The following is an 18,442-nucleotide window of genomic DNA, read 5'->3' as shown; positions in this document are numbered from 1 at the left end:
CCACTTTTATCTGGCGACTTCAAGTTAGCCACTGCTGCTACAACGTTGTTTGGCCAATAAATATTTATGAAAATCATTGGATGTGAAAGTGAATATATGAACAAATAAACAAATCAGGTCTTAAAAGATCCATCAGGATGTTAAAATTGGGATTAGTCCAATATTTGGACTAACCTTGGGGTTAGCCAGGGCCTGGCATTTCAGTTTGGGTAAGGACTCCAGTTGCAGCCTGGTTTTCAGCCGCCTATACGGTGGTAGGCTCAGGGCTCCGGTGGGTAAAGGGACAACTTATACCCACCAGCTCCGCAAAGGGAAGGGCTGTGGTCTCACTCTGGTAGGTTCAGTGCTCAACACACAGCAGCCACTCGGTAACGGCTGAACTGAATTGAGGGCACAGTGACCATTACCCATGACCACACAGAGCTCATGTGGCTCCATATGCAGGATATATCATTCTTGTAAAATTTATTCTAAAAAATTCTTAAAGACATATAACCTCCTCTAGATAAAAATAATTTGAGATGGTCAATGACACAGGGCTTACTACAATGAGTTAATTCATATCTCTTTATGACATAAAATGGTGGCATAGGAAGTATTCTAGCCACAGGGCCAATGGTTTCTATGAGCTGCCTGGCAGCCAAAGCAAAAAGGGAAATACCCTGAGTCATATGTTCTCGTTATCAGATTCTGGTGCCTTATTTAACAAAAGTGACTTGTTGCTTAGCACATTTATTAGAATAATCAGTCCTCAGTTCACCAGAATGTCTTATTTCTGCCTTGCCATAGAAAGTGGTTGGTTTTAGGAAACCAGTTTTGGGAAACTGCCTCCACCCTGCCATGAATAAGAGGCGAGCAGCTCATTCTGAACCCTTTGCACTTCTAGACTCTCAGGAGATTGACTACATAAGAAATTGGAGCTTTCCAGAGTACGATCGGGAACCCCAAAGAACCAAGGCCAATAGGATACATGGACAGTATGCAGAGGAACCGGCTAACCAGAAGCACTGGCTTGTGTTCTGGAGGCCTCTCAAAAACTCACTGGGAAATAAGTTTGCACTGGGCCGAAGGTCCAGGTCCTCAGGATGGGCAGAAAAGGAAATCTAAGCAACCCTAGGTACCCCGCTCTTCCCCTTGGCTGGCTCTGTCTGTCCTCCACGTCTCAGCTTGGATGTTACCTCCTCAGATAAGCTTCTCTGCCTATACTACCTTCAGGGTCTCCCCAGCTCCACTGCCTTCTCCTGCTTCTTCTATCTGTTCCTTCATTGTACCAACGACCCTATTTATTCCAGTTTACCTGTTTCCCACACTAGACCATAAGCTCCATGGCTTTTGCCCATTGCTGTTACATCCTCAGCACCTAACACAGTGTTTGGTCAAATAGATGCTCAATAAATATTTATGGACTCTGTGAATGAATAAGGAATAACTGAAAGAATGAACCAACGAGACCTTAAAAGATCATTAGGATTTAAAATTGAATAATAATTTGGAAAACATCTTCAAATTCACAAAATTCCTCTCTACCGATATTACAGAGAAATGGTCAAAACTAAGGCTTCTCTCTGCTTAATCCGGCAAGACCGAAGCATCTTCTTCAGCAAAGAAGCACAGTCCCCACAAGAGCAAATGAGATCAGCTTCTCTGCCCTTTCCCCTGTAGTGACCTCGTGCTTCACCTCACTTGGGTCTTAAGAGTATATTTTGGTCCAAGCACACTTTGCTCCTTTAGAACAAGGTGTTAATCATCTCACACTGGGGTTGGCAAACTTTTTCTGTGAAAGGCCAAAGAGTAACTACTTTTGGCTTCACGGGCCATGTGGTCTCCATCCCAACTACTCTACTCTGCTGCCGTCCAGCAAAAGCAGCTGTAGACTCTACTGATACATAAGCAAATGGGCATGGCTGTGTTTCAATAAAACTTTATTTACAAAAGCAGATGGAGGGCCGGATTTGGACTGCAGGCCACAGCTAGCCAACCCTGGGCCCCAACACACTGCTACTCACTCACTAAACTGACAATGCATGCATGCCCTCCCTCCTCATTGAAGGGGACATTCCGGATGAAGCATCTACAAATTCAGTCCCGACAACCCAGCTGCTTTGTCAGAACCATAAATAAGAGTCTTGGTCAAATACCCTGAAGAAAGTCTGCCAAAGTGAAAAAAAGCATTACCATATTAAGAGAAAAACATAGCCAAAGAATTTCCTTAACAATCAACTAAGCTCTTGAAATGGGGCCAGAGAACACACAAGGGCTCCAGCTCTGATAGTCTGGGGAACTGAAATATTTTCATTCCACGAGAAGCTGCAGTCAGAACAATGAGAAGCCTCGTCCCCATGAGCCTCTGGACACAGGCTGGCCCAGCGCAAAAAACGCCGGCTTCCCCGCCAGCGTCTGGATTGACATCACCTAATGCAATACTCATCTGCATCCCCCTAAAAATGGTAAAAATCAATACGGTAACAGAAGCCTCGTTACATCGACAGGGTCTGGGGCCTCTTTAACGAATGCAATGCAGGCCTCTCAGTTCAGGGAGAAAAAGAGGAGAGACCACAAAACAACCAGGATGGAGGGAGTGGGGAAAAGAATTCAAATGGAAAAACACAGAAACAAAATACGAGGGTAACTATGGTAGGGCAAGCAGCATTCCAGCTCTTGGTTACTTTACAAGCATGAGTGACAGACTCCAGAAGATGGGGAGCCGGTCCAGCACAGGCTCTGTGTTATCTGATCCACTTTTGGATGAGCTCAGGCGGCTGAGTCAGCGCCTTCTGACAAGCAGGTTGTCTGAGGGGAACTGGCTGAAGGCTGGGCGCAGGGTGGGGGAGTGGAGGGGCACGAGTCACACCTGGCACCCGCCACTCCCCTCCCCCACCATCGTCCCCAGGCCGCCTGGACCCTCCTCACTCAGAGAAGTTGGGGCAGATCCACTGCAAGCAGGCCACGTTCCAGGAGACAGGCCTGGAGAGACCAGAGCCCGCTCAGCAGGAGAAGGACCCTCTGCCCACAAAGCAGCCCCCGTGCCCAGGGCTGTCACTCTTCAGCCACTTCAAACAGGGCCATAGGTGGCATCTGGCCCAAAGGTGGCCAAGGGCGGATGCAGGTCTGGGAGTGAGGGAAGAAAACCACTTCACAAGCCTCGACAAGCTTGCTTCCAAATATTCCCCTGGGTGTTGGCGTCAGGGTAGAAGCGCCCACAGGAAACCTCACCACCTCACCAGGGCTCTGAGTTACCAAAGACCGCAGAGCTACGGGGGCCCCAGCAAAGCAACACGCCGTCCAAACCCCAGGCAGCCGTTGGATCAGATGAGAACTGGCCTCGGAGTCTGGGGGCTGCTGCCCTGCAGTCAGCCTGCTGCGCGGTCACCTCCTCGCCGGAAAGGGGACAGCGGATCACTGCAGGCGCCCCAGTGCCTCACTGCTCCCCGAGCCCTCAGGGCAGCCGGCCTTGCCTGCTGCTGAGCGGAGGCTCGCAGTTCACACCCAGGACACTGCTGCTGAGCCTCTACCTCCTCACAAGGGACTAAGACAGGCGTGCCCCTCACACTCCAGCAGCAGAGAGAAACTGATATCCACAAGTGAATAAGACGATCGTGAGTTATGATGAGGGGGCGAGAAGGGGCAAATGAACGATGAAATGTGATCACCTCCGGGGTTACGCAGCCCCTGAGTGATGAGGGGAGGTTGGGACGTGGGCCGCTCCCCGGGGTAGGGGGTCAGGGAAGGGCCGTCTTGGGCAGAGGCAGAATTTAACCCAAGGCCTGAAGGACAAGGAAGGTCACCTGTGGAGGAGCTGGATGGGGACACCCCAGGGAGGGAAGGCCAAGGCCCCAGGAGAACAGCCCTGCATGGGGGGCGGGGGGTAGCAGAGAGGGGGAGGGGCAGCGGGAGGAGTGCGGGGTAGAGTGGGGCGCCCGTCGGGCTGGGTGGCCCTCCAAGGCCCTGTAAGCAGTTACGATCTCTCTGTAAGAACAGAGAGTGTGTGAAGGGGTTTACACAGGGCAGACAGGACCCAATCTGAAAGTTGCAATCATCAAGGCGGGAGGACAGATGACCTTCTCCTGCCTGTTTTCTAATCAACACAGCGGAAAAGCAGCTGGGACAAAAGTAACTTTCCTCTCTCACCTTCTTCAGTACATCCCCGGTATTTCTGTCCTGCACTCTGGCCTAAAGAAACCAAATATTTTCTCTCTCTCTCTCTCTCTCTCTCTCTCTCTCTCTCTCCCCCTGAACTACTCAGCAAAAAGACTGCAGAGGCAGGGCTTCCCTGGTGGCGCAGTGGTTGAGAGTCCGCCTGCCGATGCAGGGGACATGGGTTTGTGCCCCGGTTCAGGAAGATCCCACATGCCGCGGAGCGGCTGGGCCCGTGAGCCACGGCCGCTGAGTCTGCACGTCCGGAGCCTGTGCTCTGCAACGGGAGAGGCCACAACAGTGAGAGGCCCGCGTACCACCAAAAAAACAAAAAAACTGCAGAGACAAAATGCTGCCTTTGGAGGAAATTTTTAAATGTTCTGCAGACACAGCCAGTGTCATGTTCAACACATCTGGAAACCGTTTTTATGTAAGGCTGAACTAGTCTGCCCTCAAAGCTGCTTTCTATTAAACTGTTTGCATGCACACTGTCCTTCCTTCCTGCAGCTGGCATTCCCTCCCCTGATGAATGCTGGTCCCAGTCATGGTCCTGAGGAAAGGGGAGCTGCAAATCCTAGGACAGAAGCACAGAAAGAGATATCCGGGCCGCCTGTGGTCGGAGGGGATGGGCCTGCAGGGGGACATCCTCCTTCTCCAGCTTGGTGGGAGCGGCAGACCAGGGAAAGACAGCTGCTCTGCCCAGTGAGCTTTCTTCCAAAGGTTCTTCCTGGCTCAAAACTCAGCGGGGAAAGTGAGCGCACATGTGTCCGCTCAGCAGTGAGAAGCAAAAATTCCTTTGGTCGCAAGCCCAGAAACGTCTCTGGCAACTTCAAGCCGAGGCAGGTGTACGGAAGATGTGAGGTGGGGCTTGCAAAATGGAAGGGAAAGTAGGTAGATCAGGCTCAGAAAGGGCAGGAACTCAGGGGGCAGCGGGGTCCCGGCAGCAGAGGCTACACCAGCTTCCCCCATATTGTTTTTCTGTGGGTGGCATTCAGCCACTGCTCCAAGCTGAGGATCTGCTCGGTCTGATGGGTCCTGTGTCCACCTGGCCCCAGAGGGCGGGGTGTCATGACTGGTGGTCCCTTCAAGACTTTCCAGTGGGGGAGAAATGGACCCCGAAGGAGACGCTGGCCTCTGCTCCCAGAAGAAGGGGGGAGGGGTTGGGTGAAAAGTGGGCAGTGACAACAGATGTCCATGGTAATTTTCATTCATTAAAAGTGGCAAGGATCGCATGCTCAGGAAGGAGGATGGCTGTTTAAGTAATGGAGAGCCCTTCAAGTGAAATCCTGGTGCTGGGGGGAGGAAATGGGTCCAGAGTATAAGGCACCAACTTAACCACTGGGCCCGTGTATGCGGGGGGCGGTCACACCAGTTCCACTGGGTTATTAGCAAATGGCCCTGGGGAGGCTGGGCCTTGACCTCACACGGCAAGCGCCATTCAGAGTGACTTCGACCCTCAAGTCCAATTTTGGTTGGTTCTGTTCTGCCTCCTCTGAGATTTCCTGCCCTGTTTCTCGCTGCTGAGGTGACACAGCGCGAGGCAAGCTCACCTCAACCCCCAGCGCTGCCGGCACATTTGTCATGTGCTCGGGCACATCTGTATTCACCCAGGTGAGAGGCTCCTTCCAAACTGAACCTCATTACAATCCAGTCCGCGGCCCCCTCTCCTACATAATCAATCATCAGACTGAGGGAACAAAATGGAAAGAGCTGGAAGAGATGTTTTTACTCTCTCCACTTCCAACCACAATCAGCAGAAAAAAAGTAGTTTAGTCAGTGGAAACCAGTCTCTTGTGTGGGCGTCTGCAATTTAATATCCTCTCATTTCCGATTCCATTTTGAAAGGCCACGTTAGCTCGACTTTAAATTTTCAAGCTCCTTTTTCTTGGGCTAGAAACGCATCTCAAATAGCGCGCTGCAGGCAGGAAGGCTAGCCTCCCGGGGACAGTAGGAGCCAGGTCAGAAACACCTTACAAAGCTGGTCTGTCGAGATGGGAGATGGTTCACAGCCAGCCGGGACATGCCAGGGATGGCAGGAGAATACACTCGCCACCTTGGCTCAAAAGCTGAAAAGGATATCCCCCGGCCAGAGCAGCTGCATGGGCTGCACCCACGCGTGCCAAACATGAAATTAGCCCGCGGGGGCAGCTCACTCAGCGTCCAGACCAGAGCCCTGCCTGCAGACAGCCCGCAAGGTTGGCTGCTTCCCCAGGGCTCGGTGGAGCTGAGAAGTCCCGCGTGTGGCCACAGGCTATGCTATTCTGGTCACCTCCTTCCGGTGAGACTACCACATCCTGGACACCTTTCACGCAGTGTGAACCTAAGCCGGGGTGCGCCAGCCTCCCAGTGGGCTATTTAAAGTTGAGTCAGCCCATCACATCAAAAGGCCAGGCTGCGTCCCTCCCATAACGGTCACGGGCTTGGGCACTTGGGGAGCCTGGCCGGCTTCGGAGGCTATAACTTCACCACAGCATTAGATGTGTGGCCTCGGGCAGGTGACTTAAGCTCTCTGAACCCCTGTTTCTTCCTCTATAAAATGGCAATAATACAGCTATCGTGCAGATTAGGTGAAAGTTACAAATGAAGGCAGAGCCTGGTCCAGCTTTGGAGCTTATCAAGTAGAAGTTATTATGATTATACTGTGACCGATAAACACATTTTGAAAGATTAGTTGTTACAGAAATTCCACGGTAACCTAACAGAAATAATACGCAATTGAGACATTGCTAAAGGCCAGTTACCTAGTTACCTACACCAGGCCCAGAGCCTGTTTCTGTCCCAATCAACAACACAAACATAAACAGCCCGTGCTGTACCACCTGGGTCTGACTTCACAGCTTGGATCAAGTAAAATGTACAGAGAGCCGGGGAAGAAGATCCCTCCTGGCTCGAGGTCTATGATCTTTATTCCTGGGCCAGAAACAAGATTCCAGCCTAGCCTGATTCCTCTTTCCAGATGAAGTCTGGAAAATGAGAAGAGCGTGGAGAAACCAGAAAACACCATCTCTCTAGGCACCTGCCACACAGCAAAACAAACCTCCATAACTAACGTACCAAAGAGTGGGAATTGTTGATGGTCTAAAAAAATTGGATTTAAGTTCAGGTATGAAGACTGCTAAACAAATCAACAGAACAAAAATGCCTACATGGAGAATATTTCAAAAGAAAGCAAACCTTTTCCCAAACTGAGCTCTTTGTGTCTCTGTTTAAAAAAAAAAAAAAAAGTCTACACTCAGAAAATTGTAGTTTAGAGTACACACCCTTTAGTAGGAGAGTCATATGCACGTTAGCATATTAAAAGCTCTGAGAAGTGCTATGAGGACGAAATCCATCAGCTTTGTTTTAATTCACGGTTTCCAAAACTTTTTTGTGTGGAGTATTGTTTTAAAACACACCTAGTAACTCTGCAAAAACCCAATTTGGGAGACCTGGTTTGTTTTCAGAGTGGCTGTTCACATGCTAATGATGGCTAACTTCAAAACCCAGCAAGTTCTCTACATGTGATGAATGCACAAAGGAACAGAAATCTGCAGCCACTGTCGCCTCAGGGCTAAGAATGGAAGGGAAACTCAATTTTCACTGCTTACCTACTAATTTCTTTATAAACCTATTGCTTTCTTTTATAAAAATTGAAAACACTACTGTGAAAACTCTCACCTGAGGGCTTCTCTGGTGGCGCAGTGGTTGGGAGTCCGCCTGCCGATGCAGGGGACACGGGTTCGTGCCCCGGTCCGGGAAGATCCCGCATGCCGCGGAGCGGCTGGGCCCGTGAGCCATGGCCGCTGAGCCTGCGCGTCCGGAGCCTGCGCTCCGCAACGGGGGAGGCCGCAACAGTGAGAGGCCCGCGTACCGCAAAAAAACAAACAAACAAACAAAAAACCTCTCACCTGATAGCCTGCTTATTAAGGAAGCTTCCATGAGCTCCCTCCCCTCCCTCACCCCAGGTCACACTCAGCATGTCCTAAATGTTCTCCTTTGGTCCAGACTTGACTGGTTTGGTCCCGCTTCAGAATCTCATGAAATCAGGGAGTTCTGGTGCCTTTTGACCTCTCCAGATTTAGCCAAATGTCAGTCAAGGCACCTGAGAACTTGGTCCTGCAGGTGGGGAACACACTTACCTCGTGGTCAATTTTAATAAGTGCAATGTCGGCCTTCTCATCCACATCTTTGATTTTGGCCTCATACGTGGCACCATTCTTCAGCTCAACTTTGACTCGGTGCTTGTTGGTCACCACGTGGGCGTTTGTCACAATCAGTCCATCTTCGGACACGATAAACCCAGACCCACTGGCCACAGGCACCTCCCTCTTAGAAAAAGGAAGCCTAGAACCAAAAAAAGTACCTGGTTAAGGCTGAAACATCTTCAGATCAGCTCTGAGACACACTGATGAACCGATTCTGTAAGAGCAGCACGCGTCTAGCAATTGTTACCTGACACACTGGCTTTATTTAACTTTAAAAAATGGAACATTAGACTGACTTCTATACGCATCCAAACATTCCACTTAGAAAATATTCTTAGGGAATCTCTTCAGAACCAGAGGTTCTTAAAATATCTAGAAGGGTCAAGAATGTAGATTTAAGTAGTCAAACAGGAAAACATCCCAGAGGAGAAATGCTTATCTTCCTGTAGGACTATATTCAGGGACACTTTAAATAGATCTGATGTTTTGCTAATGGCAGCGGTTTCGGTGGGAGCGTCAGAGGCCGCGGAACAAAAGGAAGGCTCTCTTTACTTGCGAAACAGTTCGATGTGAACCACAGCAGGAGCAATCTTCTCCACCACATCGGCAATAAAGTTGTATTTATGGCGCAAACTGTTGGGATCTTCCTGCCCTGAGAACAGAAACAAAGACGAGACACTTAAAAGGTGCTGTGCTCTGTGCTGTGGCCACCTGGAGAAAGATATAGGTTAGAAGAGCCAGAAAACCTGAAGGAGGGTGAGGACAAGAGCCCGTTGCAACTGGGCTCAGTTGCAAAGACCTTTCTGGTTCTTGAGGAAATACCCACTCTGATAAGACGGCAAAACCCACCAAAGATGACCTCTTGTCTTGGCTTCCTTGCTCTCAATAGTTTCACCTCGAGAATGTTGAACCAGAGGCTCCAGCAGATACCCGGGCCTCCTACATTTTTCCAAAGAGTTGGTCGCCCGAGGGCCACCTTGACATGACACCGTCCACCAGTGTCCCTTCCCCAACTCCCGCAGCACCACACAGCAGCCCTTCTCAGCACACTGCCGCTGTCCAGGGGAGGGCTGAGGCTGTTTTGACAAGATGCCCATCAAGTGTTATAGATTTAAAAGGCTACTAGGAAAAAGCGTTAAGGCAAAGGCACAGATGGTGTCTTTCCCGCTGTCTGTCCCCAGAGCAGCTTCACACCACATCTTAAGCACTCACTCCACTTCCCCGACCCCAGGACATCCCAGGCCAAAAGACACAAGAGATGCCTTGATTCTGTTGGGGAAAAAAAAAAGAGAAAATCGAATGACCATAATTCTCTCTATAAACATATGCACTGTAATTAGGGAACCCCCGGTATGGTGGGCATTTGCAAAGCTCCTTTCAGACAAAGCTGTCAATCACAAATCTGATGTAGGTCTCCCAGCAAGGCAAAAAGTTAGTTACCACCAGCCCGATGTGCACACCCATGGCATCTGACTCAGAAATGAGCTCCTGGAGACTCAGGGGCTGGGAGCCCCCATTCTGCGGGCACACAGTTGGCAGAGGCAGCCTGAGCCTCTTGCTCTGACCCCAAACCCGTGCCACCTGCTGACACCCCTGAACAAGTCTCTCTGCAGAGAGACAGCAGAGGGGCTCCAGGCCAGTCTGTAGCCAAGAACCCCCACACCCCTTCCTTTCCCTCCTCTCCGCCTTGGCCCGTGGGTCGAGCACAGGGCTGCACCCAGCAGCTCTGCCAGCCCCGCTGCCACCTGGCCCCATGCAGGAACTCACAGGGAGCTTCCAGAAACCTTCATAGAAATTTGACGGAGAAATCTTACACGTCTTGCATCTAAAAATTTTAAATCGGGGCTGATATTTTCTGTCTTTTTAAACTATATTTTGGTAGTAATTCATTTTTAGCATATTTTACAAAAGTACTGATCCATGATGCGTAGGAAATAAAAGGAAAAGAACCCTGACCCTTCACCACAGCTGGTCTCCCTCCCTCACCGTTCACACACGGGGGTTCGCAAGGAGGCTGAGGTTTAAAAGGAAACCACAGGCCTGCAAAACTGCCCCTTGCTAACCAAAGGGCCTGTGCCCCCAACACACACACACACACACACACACACACACACACACGCCCACACCTACACTTACACACTCATGAATATATGCTCACACACACACAAACACACTCACTCTCACACTCATGATCGTACACACATATACATATACTCACATGTACACACACATAAACACATCCACACACATACGCACATACGCATGCACACACGCTCTTACATACAGACTCTGACTCTCACCAAAATACGTTTGTATACACACACTCTTACACTCACACACATACATACATTCACACAGCTACACTCGTATACATAGATACATACACTCTTACACACAAACACACCCCTCTGTGCCAGGGGTACAGCCGTTCTCCAGGTGCCAGGCTGTGAAAGCTGTGACATTCTGAAGTCTTCTGTGGCTCTCAGAGCTGCGTGTTCACAGGCATCCCCAGTGGCACCACAGCATCTGTACAGATTGGGCTGTGTGTCCCCACCAGGGACCTCAGTTCTCCAGCTCAATACCGCTGGGCACAGGGACATCTCGGGTACCAGCCTGCCTCTCCCAAGCTTTCCTTCTTGGAAGTGAAAGACCATCTATGAACAAAGGGCCCCTGTCTGTCACGGCTACTGGGCTCTGAGCTGCTTTATTTCAGGGCTGGAATCTGCTCTCCTTTTGCATAGCTTGATTTCTGTAAGGTGCAGAAAAAGATCTGCAACTACTGAGCAAGATTAACTAATTCAACAAATTTATGGTAGCATAATATTTATTATTTTTGCTTTCAGAACCCTTTCATATGGTACCATCGGAAAAGCCTTCCTGGGGCTTCTCTGGCAGTGCAGCGGTTAAGAATCCACCTGCTAGTGCAGGGGACATGGGTTCGAGCCCTGGTCCGGGAAGATCCCACATGCCACAGAGCAACTAAGCCCATGTGCCACAACTACTGAGCCTGTGCTCTAGAGCCTGCGAGCCACACTATTGAGCCCGCATGCCACAACTACTGAAGCCTGCGCGCCTACAGCCCGTGCTCCACAACAAGAGAAGCCACCGCAATGAGAAGCCTGCACACCACAATGAAGAGTAGCCCAGCTCGCCGCAACTAGAGAAAGCCCGTGCACAGCAACGAAGACCCAACACAGCCAAAAATAAATAAATTAAATAAATAAGCTTAAGAAAAGCCTTCCTGGGACTTCCCTGGTGGCCCAGTGGTTAAGAATCTGCCGCCAATGCAGGGTACATGGGTTCGAGCCCTGGTCCAGGAAGATCCCACATGCCGCGGAGCAACTAAGCCCGTGCGCCACAACTACTGAGCCCGTGTGCCTAGAGCCTGCGCTCCACAACAACAGGAGCCACCACAATGAGAAGCCTGCGCACCTCAGCAAAGAGTAGCCCCCGCTCGCCACAACTAGAGAAAGCCCACGCGCGGCGACAAAGACCCAACACAGCCAAAAATAAGTAAATAAATGTATTTAAAAAAAAAGAAAAGAAAGGCCTTCCTTATGGTACCCTTCCTGTGGAAGAGGAAAATCAGATATTGCTCCCATGTTATATTTAGAGAAACTGAGGCTCAGAGACTATAAATGACTTCTCTAGAGACACTAAATTTTCTTCTCGGAGTGTATAAATAACAGAAAAGTCTGAGCAAACCTACAACGTCTCCACATCACACACCTGCTGCCCTCCCAGGACCCCAGGTAGCTGTGGTTATTTAACTGGCGTGTCTCCCTGCATTCTCCAACACGAGATATAAACAAGGGGATAGGAACATTCCTTCCCAACACAGAACCCGTGAGCATCACCCAGAGACAACTGTAAACAAATGCATCTGGGCTTCCTCGGACTAGCTCCCTGGGAAAGGCCAAAAGGAGGCTTAACTCCAACAAGGCCAGCAACCCCCAGGGAAGTGTGGAGATTCTGAGACCCTCAAAAGAAGGACGATTACTAGAGTCTTGCCACTAAAAATCATTCACTCGCTTCCTCTTCCTACTTCCCACATAAGCCCGGGAGAATCTGCCCACATCAGGGATGAAAGTGAGAATGGGTTTTTCCAGCTAAAACAAGAAGCAGTTGCTTCCTCACACACACTAGAGAAAGTGGCTCCAGGGTCTGTCCACCTGGGACGGCAATGTGGGAGAGCAGCAAGGATGCTGGCCTGGACACCAGAAGGCCCAGGTTCCATCTGCAGTCTACCGGGTGGTCCCCATTTCCCCGTCTGTAAAATGGGGCCAACTACCTCTAGAATGAGCTGTGAAGTCTATTCCACCTTCAACATTCTGTGATCTAATCCCTGTCTCTCCCCCTCACTCCAACATGCTACAGCAAAATAAGGAGACTGTGGAATCTGAGATTGGGCACAGGACTCCCCTAATTCTGCAGATGTGTAAACAGAGAGGAGGAACAGTGGGTGCACAGACCACACTGAAAGGCCACAGTGACAAGCCTTAATTGTGCCGCTGAGATGAAAAAGCAATGGGTGGATTTCCCTGGTGGCGCAGTGGTTGAGAGTCCGCCTGCCGATGCAGGGGACACAGGTTTGTGCCCCGGTCTGGGAAGATCCCACATGCCGCAGAGCTGCTGGGCCCGTGAGCCATGGCCGCTGAGCCTGCACGTCCGGAGCCTGTGCTCCGCAACGGGAGAGGCCACAACAGTGAGGCTCGCGTACCGAAAAAGAAAAAAAAAAACAACGGGTGACCTCTATTATCATTGGTGGATCTGTGTTAATGGGAGAAATAAATAGAGCAGAAACAACTGAACTGAAGGAACTATCAACTAATAGTCCAAAGATGGGCAAAACGTCAAACCAAAGAAGTGTTTGTCTTCTCCAAATGCAATCTCAGAATGAGGAATAAGAGTGTTGCTAAGAGCAGCTTGGCTCAATGCTAGGGTCCTGCTCCATGTAAAAGGTTGTGCACCGAGCTAAAGGAAGCTGCTGCTGCCTCGTGGTCTTTAGAAACCCTGGCTGGCCCCACCTGCTGTGATTTCAACTGCGGGTCAACTATCTTCCTTCCAGAGGGGTCAACTCAGGTGGAGAATTCCAGAGATGGACCTGGGCTGGCTCTGCCGCAACTCACTCTCCAAGTGATGCAGACAGATGGAGGGCTGGGGCATCCAGGCCACTCAGCATGGGGAGGATAGGTAAGAGCACAGGCTCTGGTCTCAGAAAGATCAGAGTGTGACACTTGCTATGGGACTTATTGGCTATGTGACCTTAGTATGTCACCTTACTCCTCCATGTCTTCTCCCCTTGTCCATAAAACGTGATGATAATAATATCTACCTCCATGTGTTTTCTTTTTTGTTGTTGTTGTTGTTTTGCGGTATGCAGGCCTCTCACTGCTGTGGCCTCTCCCATTGTGGAGCACAGGCTCCGGACGCGCAGGCTCAGCGGCCATGGCTCACGGGCCCAGCCCCTCCGTGGCATGTGGGATCTTCCCGGGCCGGGGCACGAACCCGTGTCCCCTGCATCAGCAGACGGACTCTCAACCACTGCGCCACCAGGGAAGCCCTACCTCCATGTGTTTTTGATGCTGATTTTATGAGCTCCTGTATATGATGAAGTGCTTGGCCAAGTTATGGCATAGGAGGAGGAATTCCCAGAGAATCAGACTTTGAAGGCTAGCGGGAGTTGATTGCAGGACTTCAACAGGACTGGGGGAAACAGAGACTCCACTCTTGGAGGGCACACACAAAGTAGTGTGCGCATCGGGACCCAGGGGAAGAAGCAGTGACCCCATAGGAGACTGAACCAGACCTACCTGCTAGTGTTGGAGGGCCTCCTGCAGAGGCGGGGATTGGCTGTGGCTCACCGTGAGGACAAGGACACTAGCAGCAGAGGTTCTGGGAAGTACTCCTTGGCGTGAGCCCTCCCAGAGTCCACCATTAGCCCCACCAAAGACCAGGTAGGCTCCAGTGCTGGGTCGCCTCAGGCCAAACAACCAACAGGGAGGGAACCCAGCCCCATCCATCAGCAGACAAGCAGATTAAAGTTTTACTGAGCTCTGCCCACCAGAGCAACAGTCAGCTCTACCCATCACCAGTCCCTCCCATCAGGAAACTTGCACAAGCCTCTTAGATAGCCTCATCCACCAGAGGGCAGACAGCAGAAGCAAGAAGAACTACAACCCTGCAGCCTGTGGAACAAAAACCACATTCACAGAAAGACAAACAAGATGAAAAGGCAGAGGGCTATGTACCAGATGAAGGAACAAGACAAAAGCCCAGAAAAACAACTAAATGAACTGGAGATAGACAATCTTCCAGAAAAAAAATTCAGAATAATGATAGTGAAGATGATCCAGGACCTCGGAAAAAGAATGAAGGCAAAGATTGAGAAGATGTAAGAAATGTTTAACAAAGACCTAGAAGATTTAAAGAACAAACAAACAGAGATGAACAATACAATAGCTGAAATGAAAAATACACTAGAAGGAATCAACAGCAGAATAACCAAGGCAGAAGAACGGATAAGTGACCTGGAAGACAGAATGGTGGAAGTCACTGCTGCAGAACAGAATAAAGAAAAAAGAATGAAAAGAAACGAAGACAGCCTAAGAGACCTCTGGGACAACATTAAACAACACCATTTGCATTATAGGGGTCCCAGAAGGAGAAGAAAGAGAGAAAGGATCCAAGAAAATATTTGAAGAGATTATAGTCGAAAACTTCCCTAACATGGGAAAGGAAATAGCCACCCAAGTCCAGGAAGCACAGAGAGTTCCATACAAGATAAACCCAAGGAGAAACATGCCAAGACACATAGTAATCAAATTGGCAAAACTTAAACAAAGAAAAATTATTGAAAGCAGCAAGGGAAAAACAACAAATAACATACAAGGGAACTCCCATAAGGTTAACAGCTGATTTCTCAGCAGAAACTCTACAAGCCAGAAGGGAGTGGCATGACATGTTTAAAGTGATGAAAGGGAAGAACCTACAACCAAGATTACTCCACCCAGCAAGGATCTCATTCAGATTCGATGGAGAAATCAAAAGCTTTACAGACAAACAAAAGCTAAGAGAATTCAGCACCACCAAACCAGCTCTACAGCAAATGCTAAAGGAACTTCTCTAAGTGGGAAACACAAGAGAAGTAAAGGACCTACAAAAACAAACCCAAAACAATTAAGAAAATGGTAATAGGAACATACATATCGATAATTACCTTAAAAGTGAATGGATTAAATGCTCCAACTAAAAGACACAGGCTAGCTGAATGGATACAGAAACAAGACCCATCTATATGCTGTCTACAAGAGACCCACTTCAGACCTAGGGACACATACAGACTGAAAGTGAGGGGATGGAAAAAGATATTCCATGCAAATGTAAATCAAAAGAAAGCTGGAGTAGCAAAACTCATATCAGATAAAATAGACTTTAAAATAAAGAATGTTACAAGAGACAAGGAAGGACACTACATAATGATCAAGGGATCAATCCAAGAAGAAGATACGACAATTATAAATATATATGCACCCAGCATAGGAGCACCTCAATACATATGGCAACTGCTAACAGCTATAAAAGAGGAAATCGACAGTTAACACAATAATAGTGGGGGACTTTAACACCTCACTTACACCAATGGACAGATGATCCAAACAGAAAATTAATAAGGAACCACAAGCTTTAAATGACACAATAGACCAGATAGATTTAATTGATATTTATAGGACATTCCATCCAAAAACAGCAGATTACACTTTCTTCTTAAGTGTGCATGGAACATTCTCCAGGATAGATCACATCTTGGGTCACAAATCAAGCCTCAGTAAATTTAAGAAAACTTAAATTTTTTTTAATCATATCAAGCATGTTTTCTGACCACAACACTATGAGATTAGAAATCAATTACAGGGAAAAAACATAAAAAACACAAACACATGGAGGCTAAACAATATGCTACTAAATAACCAAGAGATCACTGAGGAAATCAAAGAGGAAATCAAAAACTACCTAGAGACAAATGACAATGAAAACACGATGATCCAAAACCTATGGGATGCAGCAAAAGCAGTTATAAGAGGGAACTTTATAGCAAGACAATCCTACCTCAAGAAACAACAAACATCTCAAATAAACAATCTAACCTTATACCTAAAGGAGCTAGAGAAAGAACAAACAAAACCCAAAGTTAGTAGAAGGAAAGAAATCATAAAGATCAGAGCAGAAATAAATGAAATAGAAACAAAGAAAACAATAGCAAAGATCAATAAAAGTAAAAGATGGTTCTTTGAGAAGATAAACAAAACTGATAAACCATTAGCCAGACTCATCAAGAAAAAGAGGGAGAGGACTCAAATCAATAACTTTAGAAATGAAAAGAGAAAAGTTACAACACACACCTGAGAAATACATAGCATCCTAAGAGACTACTACAAGCAACTCTATGCTGATAAAATGGAAACCTGGAAGAAATGGCCAAATTCTTAGAAAAGTATAACCTTCCAAGACTGAACCAGGAAGAAATAGAAAATATGAACAGACCAATCACAAGTAATGAAATTGAAACTGTGATTTAAAATCTTCCAACAAACTGAAGTCCAGCACCGGATGGCTTCACAGGTGAATTCTATCAAACATTTAGAGAATAGCTAACACCCATCCTTCTCACACTCTTCCAAAAAATTGCAGAAGGAGGGACACTCCCGAACTCATTCTATGAGGCCACCGTCACCCTGATACCAAAACCAGACAGAGAAAATTTAAAAAAACGAAAATTAAAGACCAATATAACTGATGAATATAGATGCAAAAATCCTCAACAAAATACTAGCAAACAGAATCCAACAACACATTAAAAGGATCATACACCATGATTAAGTGGGATTTATCCCAGGGATGCAAGGATTCTTCAATATATGCAAATCAATCAATGTGATACACCATATTAACAAACTGAAGAAGAAAAACCATATGACCGTCTCAATAGATGCAGAAAAAGCTTTTGATAAAATTCAACACTAATTTATGATAAAAACTCTCCAGAAAGTGGGCATAGAGGGAACCTACCTCAACATAATAAAGGCCATATACGACAAATCCACAGCAAACATCATTCTCAATGGTGAAAAACTGAAAGCATTTCCTCTAAGATCAGGAACAAGACAAGGATGGCCACTCTCGCCACTATTATTCAACATAGTTTTGGAAGTCCTAGCCACGGCAATCAGAGAAGAAAAAGAAGTAAAAGGAATACAAATTGGAAAAGAAGAAGTAAAAGTGTCACTGTTTGCAGATGACATGATACTATACATAGAGAATCCTAAAGATGCCACCAGAAAACTACTAGAGCTAATCAATGAATTTGGGAAAGTTGCAGGATACAAAATTATTGCACAGAAATCTCTTACATTCTTATACACAAATGATGAAAAATCTGAAAGAGAAATTAAGGAAACACTCCCATTTACCACTGCAACAAAAAGAAGAAAATACCTAGGAATAAACCTACCTAGGGAGACAAAAGACCTGTATCCAGAAAACTATAAGACACTGATGAAAGAAATTAAAGATGATACAAACAGATGGAGAGGTACACCATGTTCTTGATTTGGAAGAATCAATATTGTGAAAATGACTATACTACCCAAAGTAATCTACAGATTCAATGCAATCTGTGTCAAATTACCAATGGGATTTTTTACAGAACTAGAACAAAAAATCACACAATTTGTATGGAGACACAAAAGACCCTGAATAGCCAAAGCAGTCTTGAGGGAAAAAAACAGAGCTGGAGGAATCAGACTCCCTGACTTCAGACTATACTACAAAGCTACAGTAATCAAGACAGTATGGCACTGGCACAAAAACAGAAATATAGATCAATGGAACAGGATAGAAAGCCCAGAGATAAACCCACGCACCTATGGTCAACTAATCTATGACAAAGCAGGCAAGGATATACAATGGAGAAAAGACAGTCTCTTCGATAAATGGTGCTGGGAAAACTGGACAGCTACATGTAAAAGAATGAAATTAGAACACTCCCTAGCACCATACACAAAAATAAACTCAAAATGGATTAGAGACCTAAATGTAAGACCAGACACTATAAAACTCTTAGA

The 18,442-nt window shown here is 47.4% G+C and overlaps 1 protein-coding gene across 1 annotated transcript in view; it reads right to left on the bottom strand.

Moving 5' to 3' along the window:
• HTRA1 (HtrA serine peptidase 1) overlaps positions 1–18,442 on the bottom strand; it is a 55,846-nt gene that overhangs the window by 16,623 nt on the left and 20,781 nt on the right. Inside the window, exons 2-3 of the mRNA XM_004265746.3 lie at positions 8,871–8,970; positions 8,253–8,457 (exon numbers count right to left, since the gene is read on the bottom strand). Of these exons, the coding sequence (XP_004265794.2) occupies positions 8,253–8,457; positions 8,871–8,970 (305 nt within the window). The remainder of the gene's footprint in view (positions 1–8,252; positions 8,458–8,870; positions 8,971–18,442) is intronic.

This window comes from Orcinus orca, chromosome 14 (assembly GCF_937001465.1).
Source record: "Orcinus orca chromosome 14, mOrcOrc1.1, whole genome shotgun sequence".
In the NCBI taxonomy this organism is placed as follows: domain Eukaryota; kingdom Metazoa; phylum Chordata; class Mammalia; order Artiodactyla; family Delphinidae; genus Orcinus; species Orcinus orca.
Note: the sequence above shows the minus strand (reverse complement) of the source record. Positions and strands in the feature narration are given on the sequence as shown.